The following is a 21,386-nucleotide window of genomic DNA, read 5'->3' on the forward strand; positions in this document are numbered from 1 at the left end:
GACATGAACACATAACAGGCTACATATGAAACAAAAGAGGACACAAATGTTAAATTTCATACCACAGGAATCTTAGGGGTCAGAGCTGCATTTTTTAATTAAAATCTCTGTCAAAATCTATACAATGAAAGCTCTGTTCTCTCTCCTCCACCAGCGCTCAGAACACTCTCTCTCTCACTCAAAAAAAATCCCCTACAAATGATTTTTTAATACATTAAATAAATGCTGCTAAGGGAAAAACAAATCGACCCCAAAACAGGGGCGCTGTTTCACCTGCAGTTACAAAAAAAGAAAAGAGTGTTTCCATTTATTCTAAAATAGAACAGCGTTCCTCTAAAAATCCTCTGATGGCCAATTAAGAGATAAATGCTGGAGCGCAGATCCCTTTGAATCATTAACTGAAGTCTTGAAATAGGAATCGTATCCTATGTCTGCAGCTGTGATGTATATCTTTGTTCCAATTTAAAGTATTTTGGCTCCGTTTGAATAGCGCTCTTGGGCCATATTCATGAGCCAGCTGTTGCTACCCAAGTCATCTTTTTCGCGAGCATACTTTGCATAGTCATTTCTCAGAGTCTGCATCAGGATCATTGAGACTAAACCCGTGAGCTAATTTACATAGGTGGGCACAGTCATGGATTCGGGTATTTTACAGCATCACTGATGAAATCTATACGAGATTCATACTCAAGAGTCAAGACACTACAATAGGAGTGCAGGTTAATGCCTCTTATACTCCATAAAGAAAATATGTGTTCCTTAGGGTAACAATAATTCCTTGATGGTATGTAGCTCCAACAACCTCTTACTCAGCATAAGAACTATAGCAAAGAACATGTGCTCGTTTCTCAAAGGACAACAACAGTCATTCGGAATGTGCATCTTTGGAACCAGCAGAACCTCCACCAAAATTGACTGAAATAAATTTCCTCTGACCTGGTTTTAATTGGTGACTTCCACGTTTGTTCAATTAAATGCAACCAGGGCCTGTAGGACACAACCTGAATATATTCAAACATCACTAATTACATCGGTTTCCTCATTGCTTCACTGACTGGGACTCTCCATTTACCTTTGTTTCAGGGTTGGAAAAATGGGCATAGGTAGTGAAGTGGGATTCACGCCATTTAAAAGAGAGGTGCGCGTAATGAAAATTTCTTTACCATTTGCATCATTAGGCATGTCCTCAACACCAACCCCTGACATAGTTGTGGACCCCTCTTGTAGGTTTTCCATGTTGCATCGCCTCAGGGAAGGAACATTCCCTTCACAATACCGGTGCCATAGCTTTCGGTATGTTGATTCCAAACCATGAACAAAGTTATGTCCATCAGAAATCTTGGACTTCAGCATCCGTTCCCGAAGACACATCCTCAGAGATGAGAGCAAAGGAATGTTAGAAGCTAACTCCAATGCCTTGCTGACATACTCATCTTCAGTTTGAGCAATTAAATTTGTCAAACCAACTTGGTGCAGAAGGCTTACACCCACATTGTGAGCATGAACAGACCCTGCCATGGTAACACATGGAACGCCCATATACAACGATTCACATGTGGTGGTCGTTCCTGCATATGGAAATGTATCCAAGCTGATATCCATTAGGGAGTATGCTTGCATGTGATCATGGTTAAGCAAAATCAGAGGTAAAAGATCAACACGCAAAGACTCTAATCCGAGATTCTCCAAGGTTGAAAGAAATCTCTGCCTCACACTATCACAGCAAAAGGGCTTACACTTAACAACAAGTCGTGATGTAGGAATTGCACACAAAATCTTTGCCCATACACGCAAAACTCGCTGTGTTATCTTGGCGAGATTATTGAAGCTTCCAAAGGTGATGAAAATGAGGGAAAAAGGGATTTACAAATGGGCAACCTTGGACAACAAGAGAAATTTGAAACCCCAGTACCATTGAAACTTTAAATTTTCCACAACAAGGGAGGGTTTTGATTTATCATTTACATAGCATTTGAACATATTAATTTTCTTTTTCATCTTGCAAAACCAAATCTAGGCATAGAGGAGAAGCCTACCTGCAATGGACTTGAGAGAAAAATCGATTTGATGGCTTGCTGGAAATTTGTTGAGCAGAAAACCCAACGCGTAGCGTGCCCTGCCCAACGCGTAGCGCCCCTTTGACGCGTAGCACACGTGAAAAATAAAACTGAGAAAAACTCCCTGACATGTAGCGCGCCCCTGACGCGTAGCGCGCCTCTCCTGACGCGTAGCGCACCTCTGAAACTGTGCACTTTGCTCAAGAACTCCTAAAATCGCCTTTGCAAGGTTACACTTAGCTTGTGAGAGGCAAATGAGTTGCTAATGAAGAGTGATGTGCTTTTATAGGCTTCCTTTTGATTTTTACTTGCCCAAAACCCACTTTGTAATGTTTTGAGTGTTGACACTTTTTGAATTAATTGGCTCTGACTTTTGGTTTCTTTTCTTTGAAAAATTGGTTGAAATGATGATTTCTTCTGAAAATTTTTGCAGGGATAGCTTCTAGGATGCTTTGGCAAAGGAGACCAAGGCTGCACTTTGACATTTGAAGAATTTGAAATCTTGAGAATTTTTACAAAAATGAGATAATGACCTTTGTTTTCAAAAACAGAGTTTTTGAGAACAAGGTGAAAATTTAGCTGTACATTGATAAGAATTTTTGAAATAATGTTTAATGAAGGACATCCCTCTGGCCTGCTGGTCCTTTATGACCTCTCAAGACAAAAATGGACTCAACCCTAGACCTAAGACCTTAAAACTTAAAGCAAGATGAATGACCCTTCGAGGATTTTATTTACTTGAACAAACCTGAACCAACAGTGCCAAACAAGAGGGGAATAAAGACACAAACTCCCTCCACCAGGATTATGGCATGCCTAACGGAATGCAACATGATCACACTGATGGGACACCTAATCATGAAATGCAAAGAGCTTTGATCTCTGGTGGAGGGCTACTAGACCGACTCTAACAGATTGATCATCAGATCTACTATTCAGAAAGTGTTTACAATTTATTTCTTCAGGCAGAGTCTGTAATTGGGCCAGGTAGCCTCTGGATTCATCCTTCTTTTGGAAGGTGAGATATCCGGTGAATGCCCATACAGTCGATCTCTATACAAGAAATACTTTGTTCTCACGAATTCTAGATCAGAAGCGATTGAGTTTTGAGCTGGTGGAATGGCGCTCAAGGATAAACTCAGAAACATTAAGTGTGAGAATGGAGACAGTATGCCCCAGTATCTCACGAGGTTCACCCAATGTCGGGATGAGTTGGGAAGTGTGGGGGTAACTGTTGAGGATGAGGATATGTTGAGACTAGCACTCCTTGGCCTTCCTAAGAGTTGGCATAGCTACCAGGACTCGGTGAATGGAAGGGAGAAATTGCCAGGATGGGAGAGACTTTGGTCGGATCTTGTGCAAGAGGAGATTAGACGGCACACCAGAGATAGTTCTTCATCTATGCATGATGAGGAGAACTGTGCCTTAGCAAGTAAGGCGAAGAAGGGGTAGGGGAAGGTTTCTCTTTCCGAATCCAGTTCTTCCAATGATGGGAAGAAGGTTGACAAGTTGAAGGTGCAATGCTTTCGTTGTCATGAGTTGGGCCATTATGCTACTAATTGCCCAAAGAAGAAGTCCAAGAAGGGATCTGCGGAAGGATCTGAAGGTGAGGCAGCCTCAATTGCTTCACAGTTTGAGTTGGACTTCACAATCTTCGCATGCATGGTTTCATCCATGGTGGGAAGTGGTTGGTTTCTTAACAGTGGAGCCTCTTTCCACATGACTGGTGACAAAAGTTTGTTCAGTACTTTGGAGGAGAAAGATCTCCAGATACTCATAGCAATGGGTAATGATGAGAAGTATAGTGTCTCAGGTGCAGGCACGGTTATTTTTCAGAGGGAGCATGAAGCTCGCCTTACCTTGACCGATGTCAAGTATGTACCAAGACTGAAGAGAAACTTGGTGTCGATCGCGATGCTGGAAGACAGAGGCTATGATGTAGTCTTCAATAAGGGAAAGGTTTTCCTTAGACACATCATCACTAGACAGGTGAAGCAGATTGGTTCACGGGTCAAGAACCTGTATGCTCTTGAGGTTCAAGATGCATGCAAAGCCTTGAGCAGCAAGGGAACTGATGGAGACTTGGTGGTTGAGAGGGAGGGTATATTACCTCTCAACATGCAGAGCTAGAAGAAGTCTTAGACGATTGTGGAGGAGCCACAATCGGTGTAGCAACTTCAGGAGGTTGTGGAGCAGCCACAACAAGGGAAGCTGAGAGGAGATCGAGTAGAGACATCTACTCATGCAGAAACCTCCAGTAGGGGGAAACTTCGAGCCAGGTGGGCTGAGGGATCGCATGCAGCCATACCTCCAGGTAGGAGGTGGGGTGATGTGGATTGATCGTCCCAAGGAGGAGGGGCAGGATCCTTGAGGTACCCAACCTCTTGGATGAGACCTTGCTATGGGAGCCCTAATGTGTAGTAGCAGGAACTGACTGATTGGGTAGAGACAGATGCGGATGGAGCGGCAAAGAGAGCGACAGTGCAGGGAATCCTAGGACAGCGCATAGCATGCAGGCTGCAGCAATGCGAGAGGCACAAGTGTTTTGCACAGTGCTAGGTGGCACAGAGAGGTGTGCAATGGTGCGATATGCATGGAGATGTTGTAGTAGCGCAGATGTCAGAGAGGGAGCACTTGTCAGCAGCAGGTAGAGCTTCAGCATCAGAGTATGTTCCTAGCCCAACAAAGTGGTCAGTTGGGAGTGTTTTTGTTCCAAGTGTTGTTGGAGCAAAGTGGACCGGGCAGATGTGTTGCATGCATAACATTCCAGAGTTACAGGATCGAGTTTGAGAGGAAGCCTTTCTTGTTGAAAGGGAGTGTTGAAAAGTGTGCAACAAGAAATTCTTGTTGAGAATGCAACAAGATGATGGAGCTTAGTGTAAAGGAGTCACCTTCACTAAGTGGGCCCGCAGGCAAATTATGGCGCAAAGTCTATTTTTAGACATATGGATCATGGTCTATGAGTTGCAGTTTGTTGTTTATGGATGATTGGTCATGTTGGGAAAAATAGATGGACTTCTATTTTTGGATCATAGCAGGAGTGATCAGAGTCTTATTTTAGACTGCTAGTCAAAAATAGAAAAGTCAAATATTATTGTCTCATAATAATATTTAGACTATAAACGTTATATTATCCTCTTGGAGCACTTCAGTTTGAGCTACAAATGTGGCACATGTAGCTGTCAGAAGGAAATACGCTTTCTTTGTGGGTCAGTTGAGCTATTGCATGCAGGACATCAGTTAGAACTCATGTGGTTGAGTTCTGTGGAGTTAGATGAGCAGTTGATGGAGTTGTGTTCAGTTTGACTTAGTTGAACTAGTTGTATTTAGTCTAACTGATCAATAGACTAAGCGATGAGTTGTGTGAATTAGTTATTAATTAATTCACTAATTATTAACTCATAATGCAACTGAAGAATACATCAGTTAACTCAGTGCATGTACAGTTCAACAGGGACAAGTGTTAGAGGTTGAGATTGCTATCAGTTGTGACTATAGTTGTGCATGAGACTTTGCACAAGCAATGTATTGAGTATGCCCAGTAATATAGCCTGTGCTCACGTGATTTAAAGTGTGAGTGATTTTCCAAGGTAAATAGAACTTGGAACGAGTTTGGATTCATTCATTCTCAGCAGGTATTGTGCAGTGGAGGCAGGCAAGCAGCAGAGGAGATTTGGAGATCAGATCTGAGCTGTATTCTGTGTAACAGGTGGAGATAGTGTTGGATACTTGTGAGGAGTATTGAACTATGTTTGTTACATGTTCTCAAGCAATATAATATACAGATAGTTGGGGTTTTTAGCGAGATGCTTTCCCTGGGAAAATGCTGTGTTGATATGTGTGATTGATGCTTCTATGTGTGCATGTTATTGTTTCTGCTTCTGTAAATTGATGATCAATGTAGAGGAGGTTATGTATTATGCATGTTTTCTGCAATAGTGTATAATCGGGATAATCTCTGTTGAATATGTGTTTATTATTCAAAATTTCTACAGGTTGTGGGTGATGATGACAACCATTGGCTTGGATTGTTTAGCTCTGATCATAAGTTGTTATGTCTCTTCTCTTGCCATTACCTTTTTCATCTTTTTAGCTCTCGCCTCCTCATGATTAATCCATGATGCTAAGGCCATCAATTGCAAGTCTCCTAGCTTTGAATTTGGGTCCCACACATTCAAATTTGTTAAGGCGAAGTTGTGTAGGTAAAACTTAGACATCTTTGCTCTATCTTCCAAGGTGCTTTGATCACAAAGATCAATGAATTGTCTATAGTCTTGGAAGAGCATAGTGCCTCTTTTTGCCAAAGTCTTAATTTGAAATTGTAGCCATTGTTCCTTGAGATACAAGGCATAAGACTTAGCTAGCATCCTGCACTGGATTGCCTCTAAGGATAAACTGGCCATAGCTGCCAACTGGCTTTCCCTTTCTTGTAACTATACCCTTAGCCATGTATTCTCTACTTCTAACTAAGATTTCATCATTTCCTCTCTATCCCTTATGCTGCTTAGTTCTCTGCCCATCTCCTTCAATTTTTCCTCCATGTGGCCTACATCCTCCACTACTTTTGATTTGGAAATTGCATCCACCTATGTGTTCTTGCCCTTTCTTTCTCAAGTTCAAAGAATAAGGGGATCACAAACTTCTGTGGGATGGCCCTACCCCCTTCAATGAACCTATAGTAAGAGCTAAGGTTGGGTTGTGGACTAGGCTCTCTAAGATCTAGGTCTTCCTTCTTTGTTTCTTGCTGAGTGATACCTTCTTGGTCCATTTTCTGAGTTTCTTGTAGGTTTAACAGTGTTTCCTGTAGGATGGCCTCTACTTCCTGTAGGTCTTTCTATGTCTCTAGTAGGAGACCTTTTCCCTTTGATGAGGAAGACCTTTTGATAGGCCTCTTAACATATGTGATGGGAGATTTGGGAGAGCTTGTCCTAATGATCCTTCTCCTTGATTTTTCTCAATAGGAGCTACCTTTTCTTGCTGCTTTGGTGAGTCTTCAATAATAATAGGAGTTTTGGTGGGTGTTTGAGGTCTTCCTTGCCTAATCCTTGTGCTTTTTCTCATCATAAAGTACAGTGGGGTTTGTCTTTTTCTTTTTCCTTTTGACTTGATAGGTGTACTTAGGGTAGTAAGAGCAGCTACTACCTCCTTCTCTGTGGGTTCTGGAGATGCCCTTGGTGATTCTTCCTTTTCCTTGCCTTGAACTGTAGACCTCCATTCTTCCTTTTCTTCATATTTTTCCTCCTTTGTTTCCTCTTCATTTTATCCCTCTGTTTATTCATCCTTCTCACTAGAAATGGGGCTTTTTTCATATTCAAGAGCTTGAATTGATCCCTCTGCTTGCATGTCTCTTAAAGTTTCCCATGCAATAGGGAGTCTTAGGTTTTGTAGAGAATTTTATAGGATTAGTTTGATCAACCCATGATGGGCTAGTTGCTGATGTTTTCCCTCTTGCACTTTGATGCTCATATCTATCAATGATTGAAGAAGAAATTAGGGTATACTTAGCTTGTTTTGAGGAGGTGTGTCTACTTCAAATCTCAGTTCTTGGAGGAGTGTGAAATGGTATCCATACACCACACTGTATCTCCCTTCACATGATATACATTTACTGAGGTGGTAACTGACTTCATTCCAAGGGTGTGGAAGGCCTTCTCTTCTGACCCCATTTTTGTCCTCCATTGCCTCCTCCCCTTCCAAAAATAATTTCTTATTTGCAAGGGTGTTGTTTCCCTTATCTTCTTTTCTCCAAGGTAACCCTAAAGGGAGTGTGGTGATTCTACTTATAAATTCAGGGGTGATTTCTACTGATAGGCCTTTCACCATAGTAGTGGCATGGGTCCTTGTTACAGATCCATTTGGGCACATCAAATCCCAACATCCAAATCAATGTTTTAGGGATCATCAAACCCTAGTTTCAGTTACTTCATGCCCTAAACAAGTCACCCCTTTGAATTACTCCTTCCCAGATAGTTTCATGACTTGAAGACATCTTGAAATAGCCTCTAGAAGGACCAGCGCAGGTAAGCCATTGTAAAGGTGCGCTGCAAAGCAGTTGAATCCACTACCAGGGTGCTCTACAAAGCAGTTAGGCTTCCTTTCACCTGTGTTAGGCAAGAATGAGCAAAATTCACATAGGGTTTGGGGAATATTCTTATCTTTTGGAGTCATCTAGAAGGTTCCCTCACTTATCAACTCCTATGAGCTCGAAAATGGATGAGGAATGAGTTAAGGTGCATCCTATCCTCTCATCCCTTCCTCCATGGAACTAATTCTAAGTATGGAACGCCATTCAATGCCACCACTTATGAAAATACCTCCTTCATCTTCGTATAAATTGACCACTCATCTAAGTGATTAGGGGCTGGATTATGTTGAATTGTAAGGAGATAATGCTGCTATGAGATTTGGCCTTGAACCAAGTATTGTAATGCTACAAGTTTGTCATGCTTTTGATGTGATGTGGATGGGATCCAAGCTGGAGGAATGGCTTTGAATCAAACACCAATGGTTGTAATTCCTCCTCTATCTAATAAAGTATTTGAACCTTTTTCCCATATGTTTGCATTGTTTCATAATGCTTATATGTGTGAATTGTATCTAATTCCTTTCACTTATATTCAATAGATCGTATGCTTTGATCGATTCTTTGTTTTCTGTTGTGTTTGCAGGGTACTTCTCAAGCGTATTAAGTACGAGAAGGAGTGACAAGATCGATACAAAGGAGACGAGAGGAAAGTGGAACTACAAGTAGGTCTTCTTATCTTCTCATCTTATCTATTGCTTATAGGAAAAGTCTAAAACACTTTAAACTGTTGTTCTAGATACAGCTACTTATCTAGGGAATTAGTATTTATCCATAGATACCAAATTCTCCAAAACAAATTAGCGACTCCACTGGGGAAGATCATCCTTTCTAGTAGCTTATCCACCTCCTAGGACATTATTGTAGACCCTACTTGTGTTCATTGACTGCATTTCAACTCTTTTGCATTGAACTTTGATCAAAAATTGAGGTTAGATGACTCTTCAGTGGCCTCAGAAATCAACGCAGGCTTGCTCAGGGGACAGTGCTCTACAGAGCATCCTTGAGTGAGAGACAGTGCTCTGCAACGCAGTTAGGCCTTGTTTGACCTGTGTTGATCCACCTTAGGTCAAATTCCCACCTTTGGATTGAGTTTTTGCCAAATTTATTCTATTTAATTTCTTGCTGATTGATCAATGAATGTCATGTCTCAGAAAACAAGTTTCTATCTCCTTGTCTAGCCCTACTTTGATTTGATTTGTTAATTTTTCTTTAATGTTTTCTTTGTCATTATCAATCTATAGTCAAAGTTAGAATATAGTTGATTAATATTTGTTCGAAATAAAGTGTCATAAAGTCTTCTTTTCCTTCAAAACAGAGCTGTTGTCAAAGTCTTCGTTCTTGTTAAAGATTGATTGACTGTATGTGCATATTTCCTTTTGTTCATCATAACATTAAGGGATTCAAAAAGATAAGCTTACATCGTTCATATTGTAGTTTGTGAATGCTTGAAAGGAATAGCTACGGAAATAACACTAGATGTGCTCTTTGCTCTTTGTCGAAAGAAATCTTATTACTCTATCCCTAAGTAGTTAGGATTTTCATCATTAAATTGAATGGAAAGAATGCTTATCATGATAGTTGCATTCCTAGGAATTTCAGAATACATCACATGGTGAACTTGAAAGGAAAATTACTAAGCAATATCAACTTAAAATTAACATCAATTTACATAATGGAGCATTGTCACCTAACGAAAAAATTTTAGAGGTCTAGGCTAGAGATGTGCTCCGTCGTTGTAAAACAAAGAAGTTGTCGCTAACTTGTCTGCAATACATTATGAGTGTGATACATCATTCCACGTACATGAGTATATCGTAGCTCGTCCACGTACCTTTGGGTATACAGGGCGGTGTTATAGTACATAAAGTATATTGGAATGATCTCACTGTGTGGTTTTGCATTAGACAACGCTTATACGGACTGGGCCTCCATGTACCTTCAGGTATATATGGGAGGAAAAATCTAGGTTTCTATCCATCCTTAGGTAACCGAGTCGGCTGCCTTGTACACTCTGATACACTGAACACAACATTCGAGGAGATTGCCTACCCATACTTATTGGTTTGTCGAGAAGTATTCTGCAGTTCACAGTTGCTTGGCAAACCTTTTGCCTAGATTATCCCTCTTTTGTTTTGTTATGTTACTTTGATTAAATAAATTTAATTGACCGCGGATAACATCCTCCACACTCACTCCTTATTTGATCTTAGGTTGAAACATATGGCGACAAATTCGGAGTCCACCGATCAAGGAATTCCTTTTGATGGGAATCCTATTTCCTTTCCTCCTTTCGGAAATATTGGTGATCCTTATATGGCTACATTGTCCCTTCCGAGATTACCATTGGCTTGCCAATATGGTTGTTTTCAACCTCCTTGGTTCAAAATGTCGTCATTTCTCCATAATCGAGTACACCTCCAACTCGACAAAATCAACCTCCAGTTGATCCTAAAGTTGACCCTTTGCCTTCTTCCTCGGTTGTTTCTTCCTCCCCTTCTTCCTCTTCGCCTGGTGAAAGTATTGGTACTAATAACCAGGTGGCTAAGAAGAAGAAGAAAGGGAAGAAGAAGAAGAAGAAGCAAATTCAGTAGAGGGGCAACCAAGCAACCATTTCTTTGAATGCAACATCTGATGAGAAACCGTCTATCAAGCCTCACAAAGTTCGATATCCATGCAAACTTTGTGCGAGAGACCATCTTCTTCAAAATTGTCCTGATATTCCTCAGATCTTAGAAGAATGGTCTTCTCATTCACATCATCCTATGTCATCAACTTCTGGAGATCATGCTAGTGACACACCATCAACTAGTGGAATTAAAGTTCATGGAAATAAGGGTAAAGTTAAGTTTCCCTGTAGGTTATGTGAAGGGAATCACCCCATTCACCTTTGTCCCTATCTGGATGAAGCCAGAAAAGTGTTGGATAACTGTCCTGCTTCACCGTAGCGACTTCCATCTGGTTACAAGAAAGTCTCCCTAAATCCTTCACTAGTTGATGAATTCATTGACCAAAATCAACCGTCGGTCAAACCCACTCTCTCTGAAAGTGAATCCTATGAGTCTATACCCGACCCAAATCAACAGGTCAAGGTAACAGTTGACCCGATTTCACCTTCAATTAATCATACATTTCCCAAAGAGAGTGAATACGATACTACTCTGGTTCTTTTCGTTTCTTCAGATTTGAATGAGCTTGGAGGAAACCCTCCCATTCCATCAAGACAGGAGGAAAATCCTCCCATTCTAGTAGCTCAAGAGGATAATTCTCCCATTCTTACGGTACCCCCCGATTTCACCTTCAGTTAATCATACCTTTCCCAAAGAGAGTGATACGATACCACTCAGGTTCTTTTCGTTTCTTCAGATTTGAATGAGCTTGGAGGCAGCCCTCCTGTTCCATCAAGACAGGAGGAAAATCGTCCCATTCTAGTAGCTCAAGAGGATAATTCTCCCATTCTTACGGTACCCCCTCCAAGTAGTCTAGTCACTTCCTTTGATTGGAATCGACTGGCAGGATTCCCTCTTCCTTCTTATGTGCCTTTCCATATCATAGTACAAGTTTGTAATATGATTTTACCTGGCACTATTATAGATGAAGGTGCATTTGTGAGTATCCTTTCCTCTACTGCTTGGCAAGCACTCGGTTCGCCATCACTTGTGCCTGTTACCCAGAATTTGTTGGCTTTTAACAGAGGAACCAGTCAACCATTAGGGATCCTTCCTCAGTTACCTATTACTTTGGGAGGAAAAATCATTTATTTGAATGTGATGGTAGTCCCAAGCCCTTTAGATTATAATTTACTACTTGGGCGCGACTATGTTTATGGCATGGGAGCTACTGTTTCAACACTCTTTCGAGTGATGTGTTTCCTGCATGAAGGCAGAATTGTCACCGTTGACCAGCTTTCATTTCCCAGTCCAAATATGGATTCTAGCCAACCATCTTCCCTAAATGGTCCTTTTGTACCAATGGTATCATCCCCACCACAGGTTAATTATGTGGCAACCCATTCCTTGCATACATCAACTGATGATCAATTTAGTGATGTTGTACATCATGTACTGGGAGCATTGGAACCGAATCTCTCCTTCTAGAGCATTTTTCTCCCATATGATGAGAACCTCTTGGAAGTCATGACCTCTTACGAGTCATGAACAGGAACATGAGGACATTTCTTTTACTGTGTCAACCTCGTTAAAAAATGAAACAAGCCAAAGAGGATAGTTCCTTGTCTTGTGCCAACCTCATTAAAAAATGAAACAAGGAATATGAAGATAGTTCTTTTACTGTGTCAACCTCGTTAAAAAATTAAACAGATCCCTGAGCATAGTTCCTTGTCTTGTGTCAAGCTCGTTAAAAAATGAAACAAAGGGTACGAGGATAGTTCCTTGTCTTGTGTCAACCTCGTTTAAAATTAAAACAAGGAATCTGAGCAGAGTTCCTTGACTTGTGTCAAGCTCATTAAAAAATGAAACAAGGTCCCTTGGAGAAAAGTTCCAATTCGAGTCTTTGATTAGATCTTGTAAAATCCCAATCGAGTCTTTCACTTGATCTCATAAATGAATCTTCATTCCATCCACCTCATAACCATGAGTAGTCTACTTAGGTGAATGTAATGAATCTTGTGGGGCATGCTCCTATTGGTAAAGTTAAGTTTCCCTGTAGGTTATGTGAAGGGAATCACCCCATTCACCTTTGTCCCTATCTGGACGAAGCCAAAAAGGTGTTGGATAACCTTCCTACTTCACTGCAGCGACTTCCATTTGGTTATAGGAGACTCTCCCTTTCATCATGTTGCGGGCATGTAAACCAATCTCAAGCATAGTTTTTAATTTCAAGCTTGTGTAAAAATGAAACTGAATCCAAGCATGGTTTTTCGTTTCAAGCTTGTGTAAAAATGAAATGGAATCCAAGCATAGGTTTTCATTTCAAGCTTGTGTAAACATGAAACTGAACCCAAGCATGGTTCCCTATGGTTCAAGCTTGTGTAAAAATGAACCCATTTCCATTTTTAACCCTCGTGATTGCCATTCTATCAGCCTCTTCCACCAGATGAGCCTTGGTTGTTTTCATCCCATCACCACCATCCCTTTGGTCGATCATACGCTTTCACTTGGTTGCTTTACCCTTTTTGAGGAACAATTGCAATGAGTGGTCTTATTAGCCAGCCTCTTCACATAAATCAACATGTTTTGAGAAGTTCCAACATCACCAAAACTAGTTTCTATCCTAGACCCCACTCGTTCCTCAAAGTGGAGTCCTCTTTAAGCTCTTTTCAGACTCTCTAAACATGAAAAGGTTGTCGAGCGCTTGTCCTTTTCAACTCATTAACGGATTGGAAATGACATCTCTCTTGTATTATTTACGCTTTTTCGAGTTTGAGAGATTAATTTACAAAAAATAACTTGTGGAGTTTTCTTTTTGTCCCTTTTCAAACTCTCTAAACATGAAAAGAACTGAGTTATCTTTGTTGTTAAACTCGTTAAAAATAGCGACAAACTTGTCCATCTAGACAAGACTGAGTTTCACCTTCGCTAGACTCGTTAAAACATCACATAGCAATGGATTCATCCAAAGGCTGGAATTATAAAACAAGCATATGTTATCCTTCTCAAGCTTGATAAAAATAAAGAGGTACTGATCAGTAATGACTGGGGAAAATGGGAAAAAGGGGAAACCACTTTATGGTAGCAGGTCGCTCTTGAACATGACACTTTCACTTCATCTCCATGACTATTTGGGTTGGGTTATCTGCTTGACGGTTATCATACCTATGGTCTATCACACCATCCATCACTTTTGGTTTTGGGTCAATGCTACCAATTCATTCAGACTATTTGGGTTGGGTTATCTGCTTGATGGTTATCATACCTATGGTCTATCACACCATCCATTACTTTGGTTTTGGGTCAATGCTGCCAATTCATTCAGTGTCGCCGATATGTTCAAGAGAAGTCATCCTTTACAATACCATAAACCTTCATTTTTATGACCGCCATTCCTAAACCTTGTGTCATCAGTCAAATTCCATCTCAAAAATCACTACACTCGTTTCGTGTCATTGATGTGGGATACATCAAGGCCCTCCTGCGACGAGTCACTTCTTGTCGACATCAACTCATTATCCAAGAAGTTAACTTAGAAACACCCTTTCAGTACCTTTATGCATGCCTTTCAGTACCTTGAGGCTTGCATGCATCAATGGCAGGTTTCTCACTTCCGGTGATAGTCATACATCAATGGCCCTCAACCGAAAGACTTTGTATGGTGTTCGACATAAAATCATCCATTCACACCATGCAGAATGTACTGCAGTACCTTGAGGATCATTATCATTATCGGTGATTTCTCTCGCATCTGTTAACAACTTACATCATTGGCTGGTAATCAGATGATGTCTTCCCATGTTCGACTTCAGATCACATATTCACATGGTTAGACTCGTACTTGAGCGAACAATTGAATGAGATAGAAGACCTCAGATCTAGTTTCATCCATTCGGGTTGTGATTTCAGGAGTACTAAATCATATGTACAATGGATTTACATTGATGGTCATTCTGATCATGGGTCTATATCTGTAGACGACTATTTATGTACATGTAATGAAAGTTTATAAGCTGAGCATGGGTATGCCTTCCCTCAGCAATTCATGTAAAATCAAATATCATGATATATGTATTGTAATTGATGTAGGTCACCTTCCACTTTGATACCTCCTCATCACATCATAAAGCATTTCATTCGACATTGGCATTTTTTTGACTTCATGCTTTAGGGGGCAGCTGTTACAGATCCATTTGGGCACATCAAATCCCAACATCCAAATTACTATTTTAGGGCTCATTAAACCCTAATTTTAGTTGCTTCATGCCCTAAACAAGTCACCCCTTTGAATGCCTCCTTCCTAGATAGTTTCATGGCTTGAAGACATCCTAAAATAGCCTCTAGAGGGACCAGAATAGGTAAGCCCTTGTAAAGGTGCATTGCAGAGAAGTTGAGTCCACTGCCAGGGTTCTCTATAGAGCACTTAGGCTTCCTTTCACCTATGTTAGGCAAGAATGAGCGAAATTCACATAGGGTTTGGGGAATATTCTTATCTTTTGGAGTCATCTAGAAGGTTCCCTCACTTATCAACTCCTATGAGCTCGAAAATGGATGAGGAATGAGTTAAGGTGCATCCTATCCTCTCATCCCTTCCTCCATGGAACTAATTCTAAGTATGGAACGCCATTCAATGCCACCATTTATGAAAAAACCTCCTTCATATTCCTATAAATTGACCACTCATCTAAGTGATTAGGGATGGATTATGTTGAATTGTAAGGAGATAATGTTGCTATGAGATTTGGCTTTGAAGCAAGTATTGTAATGCTACAAGTTTGTCATGCTTTTGATGTGATGTGGATGGGATCCAAGCTGGAGGAATGGCTTTGAATCAGACACCAATGGTTGTAATTCCTTCTTCTATCTAATAAAGTGTTTGAACCTTTTTCCCATATTTTTGTATTGTTTCATAATGCTTATGTGTGTGAATTGTATCTAATTCCTTTCACTTATATTGAATAGATCGTATGCTTTGATCCGTTCCTTATTTTCTATTGTGTTTTCAAGTTACTTCTCAAGCATATTAAGTACGGGAAGGAGCGACATGATCGATACAAGGGAGATGAGAGGAAAGCATAACTACAAGTAGGAATTCTTATCTTCTCATCTTATCTATTGCTTATAAGAAAAGTCTAAAACACTTTAAAATGTTGTTCTATATACAACTACTTATCTAGGGAATTAGTATTTATTTGTAGATACCAAATTCTCCAAAACAGTCCTAGTGAGGCGTATGAGTGAGAGAGAAAAGTCTTTGGCCACCTCATCATCGTATCCTCTCATTCTTTCAAAGAAACCCATCCAATTGTGCATTGTGAAAATTTCTACTACAGGAGTGTGTTGATGAATTCTTACTATGTTTGTGGGTTCCCTCTTGTTAAAACTCCCTATCATATTTCCCTAGTAATTGTGGAGGCTTGTATGGATATAATTCAAGAACTCTAGTGGGTGAGAGATTTAAATGATAACTCTACAATATAATTATCCTATATTATAACTTCCTTAACTAAATGGAAGATTTTTCTTCTTCTTTTTTCTTAACTAGAAAATATGGGAAGGTATAGCTCCTACCTCATTGGTTACTTTCTGATGAGGACAACCATTGATCTCTCCTCCCTTAATGCTCACTGATAATCCTATAGATGACAGCTATGTATCCTGTAGGTCTTTCTATAGGATCTTGTAGGTTTTCCTGTAGGATCCTATAGGTGCCTCTATGCTACGAAATGCTCACTGTCTCCAATGCTGCTTCAAGAAGGCTGAGGAAATCCTTTTTTCGATGAATTCTCGAGATTGCTAATGCTCTTTTAGTGTGGGAATCAGTGTATGGATGATTGTGTGGGATGGTGTGTTGGTTGTCTAAGTACGAGCACCTCCTTTTGGACCTTTGGTCCCACTATCAGTCCATCATTTCACTCACCTCATAATCATCTCCCACTTCGTTCCTCTGTAACTTAACCATTTTTGGCATTATCTCCCTTTTTCTTCCAATTTGACTGCTGCCACATGTGGAGTGGTCTAACTATTTTCTCCTCGTCGACTAGCCGAAGGTGGCCAAGTTAACTGGATACCTTTTCTTATAAAACCAACTCTTACATAATCCTACATTTTTTATCATATCGTGCTAACAAGATAGCATGAGTAAGATGATGTACCTATGGGTAAGATGCCTTGATGATGATGCTCGTTGGAGAATGATGTCCCTATGTTGTGTATTTGCTGCATATTTTTTTATTGGCCTCTTTTGATGCTTGTTTCCTTGGATGTGCAGGTACTGAAGAGTGATGCTGATGATTTTGCTGCTACTGTTGAACTCTGGAGGAGCTTCCTTAACCTTGGAATCTTTATGCTAAAGATGGCTGCAACCCTCTGAAATTCCCTTTGTGGGATAAGCTGCTATAGGATTTCCTACATGAAACCTACATGATGTCCAGTAGCTGCCTCTCCCCTAAACTTTCATACCTTTTTTCAGTTTTGGAGCATGAGGATTGTTGAAAAGAGTAGAGAAGGGTTCTTGTAAATGGTAGGTGAGAGGTATAGCCCTCAGGTATTATCCCTCTGTCCTTTTTTCTCACCCTCTTCTATTTGTTTTTTCTTCTTTGAAAATTGTGTGTGTATATATATATATATATATATATATATATTTGAATTGACTTATTGGATGGATGCAGGGGTAACAAGGTGATGAAAGGCATGGTGATGAGGTGGTGGAGTGATTATTTTATTTTTTTGGACACAGGTTGGTCATCCCCTTGCTCTAGGGTCACTTTTCTTGGGATTCCAAAGCCACTGTAATTCCTACAGGAAACTCCTGTAGGTTTTCAGGGAATCCTATAGAAAACACAGAGCCTATGTAAACTGAGTTGGAGGAGTTCATAAATGGAAGGATTGATGGAATAATGAAGAATATGAGATGGAGGAATGAAAATATGGATTGTGTAGGTCCTTCTGTTCCTCTCAAGTTGCATTGATCCTCCTCCTGCTAACCTACAAACAACATTTTCAAACTTTTTCTTTTCTCTCTTTTTTTATTTTTCTCCTTTTTGAAAACAACTAGTCTGCCTCCAAGGAGGTTTTCATCCTAGCTGCTTGCCCTGGGTGCCTCAAAAGTGGTTTTCACCCAGAGATATATTTTTTTTTTCAACACCATTAGGCTAGCTCAAGATATTTTCAACCCAACAGACCCAATAGTGGGACTCAGGTGCCTCATGGAGGTTTTTTTTTTTTTTTTAGGGACTTGATGGGGTGGAAGTTGACACTTGCTCCACCACCATCACTATCTTGTTGATGCCATTGATGGTTTCTTTCTTTGACAATGGCTTCTTATAGACCTTCAATCTATACCCATTTACAAGTAAAGGGATAGCCTCTGCATCAATGGTTCTTATCTCTACTGAACCATTATCATGAAATTTTTCTACGATATAAGGCCCTAACCATCTAGTCCTTAATTTGCCTTTAAAATCCTTGTATTTGGAATCATAAAACAAATCCCAATCACCTTCTTGAAACTATTTGTCCTTTATGTTCTTGTCATGCCAAATCTTGCTCTGATCTTGAGTCACCTCTGTGTGCAGGAGGGCCTGCATCCTAAATTCATCTAACCCATTCAGTTGGAGCAATATTTCATGTTGTGCCCTGGTGAGATCTAGATCCAGTCGTGTTGCCATTCTTAAGGTGTTGTATTCAAATTCAATGGATAGTAGGTCCTTCTTCCCATAGACCAGCTCATAAGGAGTGAATCCAGTGGTAGTCTTCCAGGTGGTATTGTAGGCCCAAGTAGCCTCAACTAATCTATATGACAAATCCTTTATTTTGCTGCTAATCACTTTGGTAAAAATGCCTTCCAGCACTCTGTTGGTTACCTCCACTTGCCCATTAACTTGTGGGTGGTAAGGAGTGGATGTTCTATGCTTGATCTTGTGCTGGGTCAACAAATTTTCAATCATGTGAGATGTAAATTGACTGCCTTGATCAATGACCAGTTCTCTAGGGTACCCAAACTTATAAAATACATTTTCCCTTAAGAATTCAACCACTTTCTCTTTTCTTGTTTCTTTGATGGCCTTAGCTTCATCCCACTTGGTTAAATATTCAATGCAAACAATGTTGTACTGCTTTTTCCTAGATGGAGGGTCAATGGGTCAAATGAAATCCATGCCCCACTTGTCAAATGGCTCGAAAGTCACTTGAGGTTGTAGAGGCATTTCATCCTTTGGGATAGGTTACCCCATCCTTTGGCACCAATCACACTGACTGGTATACCTCCTCACATCCTCATGAAGAGTGGGCCAGTAATAACCAACGTGTCGCACCTTGAATGCTATCCTTTTGGATGCAAAGTGACCTCCACAAGTCCCATCATGACAGGTCATAAGGATGTCAAAGACTTCCTCCTCCCTGACACATCTTCTCAGAATTTGATCCGGGCCAAGTTTGAAGAGGTTGCCCCCAATACAAGTGAATGGGGCACTCTTCCTCACAATCTTGCTCTTTTCCTTGGAGGAAAAATTTTGTGGAAACTATGTAGACACCAAGTAGTTTGCTATGTCTGCAAACCAGGGAGAGAGAACTGAAATGATGAATAATGTTCATCCGGTAACTGATCATCAACCATTCCTTCCTCCCCTGTAGGAAAAGTCAATCTGGATAAAAAGTCTGCAACAAAATTCTCCTTGTGAGGCTTGTCAATAATAGTTAAATCAAACTGTTGCAATAAAAGCAACCATCTAATAATCCGAGCATTGACATCAAGTTTATTCATCAAGTATTTAATTGCATTGTGGTTAGTATGTAAAAATGTTTGGTAACCTATAATATAATGCCTAAATTTGTTCAATGAATGCACAACCGCTAGGATCTCCTTTTCAATCACTATGTAGTTCAGTTCATCTTTTGACAGATTCTTACTGATGAAGTAAATGGCATAAGGTAGCTTGTCATATATCTAGCCTAGAGCTACTTCTATGGCTTTATGAGAGGCATCAACATGTATGTGGAAAGGAAGAGCCCAATTTGGGCCTCGGAGAATAGGTGCAGTAGTCAACTTTTCCTTTAGGGTGTCCAAGGCCTCTTGACAACTTTCTGACCATAGAAATTCAGAGTGTTTGGCCAATAACCCAAATAACGAAGAAGATAACTTGCTGAAGTCTTTTATAAATCTCTTATAGTATCCATCTTAGCCTAGAAAACTTCTAACATCCCTCTATTTTTGTGGAGGTGGAACCCTTTGGATGATGGCTATCTTATTTGAGTCCACCTGCAATCCTTTATGGGATATTGAATGACCCAGAATAGTCCCTGTAGTCATCAAGAACTCACATTTTTCAGGGATAAGGTACAAGTTCATTTCAATGCATTTTTTTAGCACCTTACCCAAGTTGGAGAGAGCCTCTTGGAAATCACACCCATAGGGTGTAAAATCATCCATATAAATTTCCACTGCATCATGGACTAGCTTGGCAAAGGTACTCAGGACTGCCCTCTAGAAAGTGGCAGGGGCATTGCATAGGCCAAAAGGAAGGACCCTATAAGCGAAAGTACCCCAAGGACAGGTCAAGGTGGTTTTATCCTGGTCCTCTGGGCTAATCTAGATTTGATTGTACCTGATGAACACATCTAAGAAAGAGAAAAACCTTTTCCCTACCAGGCCATCTAACACTTGGTCAATGAAGGGTAGAGGGAAATGGTCCTTATTTGTTGCTTTGTTTAACTTTTTGTAATCGACACAAATCCTCCACTTCCCATTTTTCTTTGGAACCAACACCAAAGGAGAAACCCACTCACTATTTGAGATAGGGTAAATGAATTTTTCATCCAGCAGCTTTTGCAGTTCTTCTTTGACTATATCCTTGAGAGTTGGATTCATTCTCCTTTTGGGTTTTCTGACTGGTTTGCAACCTTATTTGATATAAATGTGGTGGGTGCACACTGAGGGGTGCACTCCCTTCATTTCTTTGTAACTCCAAGTGAGGGCATCCAGATGTTCCCTTAGCATGTTGCACAACTCTTCTTCTTGGTGTACAGAAAGAGAGGGGTTGATTTTCAAATCTCTTTCAAGGCCAAATTATATTGTCTTGACACGAGTAGGGTTTGAATAAGCTAAGCATAGACCGATCTGATGGTTGCTCTTGGTTTCCTTTACTACTTCCTCTAAGGGCAAGGTGTCGGGAGTTAGAATTTGGAGTACTTTTTAAATCAAATCATCTTCATTCGGTTGTCCTCCTCCCATGGAAGCTTCTAGGGTATAGATTTGGGCTGAGTAGACTTCATATTCTTCCTCCTCTTCTACCCATAAAGGTAAATCATGTTCTAAAGATGGTTGAGCATGAGGGTAGAAGACCAACTGCTTCGACAGATGCCCATTTTTGATAGTCATATTTCCATCCCTGCAGCTGATGTACACATTGAAAGTGGCTAACCAAGGCCTCCCAAGTATGAGAGGATAACCATTAAGCTTGGCCTTAGGCTAGAGAGCTAGGAAGTTTGTAGGGTACTCCCAGGAGCCAATGGAGACCATCACATCCTCAACAATCCCCTCAGTTGCTACTGTGGAATGGTCTACAAGCTGCAAGGCTATTGTGGTCTTTCTTAATGAACCCTCAAGATTTAGCTTGAGCATGGTGTCCTTAGTCATCA

The 21,386-nt window shown here is 40.4% G+C and overlaps 1 protein-coding gene across 1 annotated transcript; it reads right to left on the reverse strand.

The window, feature by feature from the left end:
* Positions 1-642: 642 nt before the first annotated feature.
* Positions 643-1,795, reverse strand: LOC149249532 (putative UDP-N-acetylglucosamine--peptide N-acetylglucosaminyltransferase SPINDLY). Its single transcript, XM_089456276.1, has 2 exons — positions 1,164-1,795; positions 643-1,001 (listed from the first exon to the last, which is right to left on the reverse strand). Exons 1-2 carry the CDS (start codon positions 1,618-1,620, stop codon positions 967-969), a joined length of 492 nt encoding a protein of 163 aa, XP_089312402.1. The 5' UTR covers positions 1,621-1,795; the 3' UTR covers positions 643-966.
* Between the last annotated feature and the right edge of the window lie 19,591 nt (positions 1,796-21,386).

This window comes from Pinus tabuliformis, chromosome 7 (assembly GCF_031772625.1).
Source record: "Pinus tabuliformis cultivar Carrire ecotype Pingquan chromosome 7, CPIR1, whole genome shotgun sequence".
NCBI lineage: Eukaryota > Viridiplantae > Streptophyta > Pinopsida > Pinales > Pinaceae > Pinus > Pinus tabuliformis.

Bases quoted from the DNA above. Each gene is read 5' to 3' on its own strand.
- LOC149249532 (XM_089456276.1), bottom strand. From the start codon at position 1,620: ATGCAAGCATACTCCCTAATGGATATCAGCTTGGATACATTTCCATAT. The intron at 1,002-1,163 runs GTAAAGAAATTT...GAATATATTCAG, and splicing joins CATGCCTAATGATGCAAATG to GTTGTGTCCTACAGGCCCTG.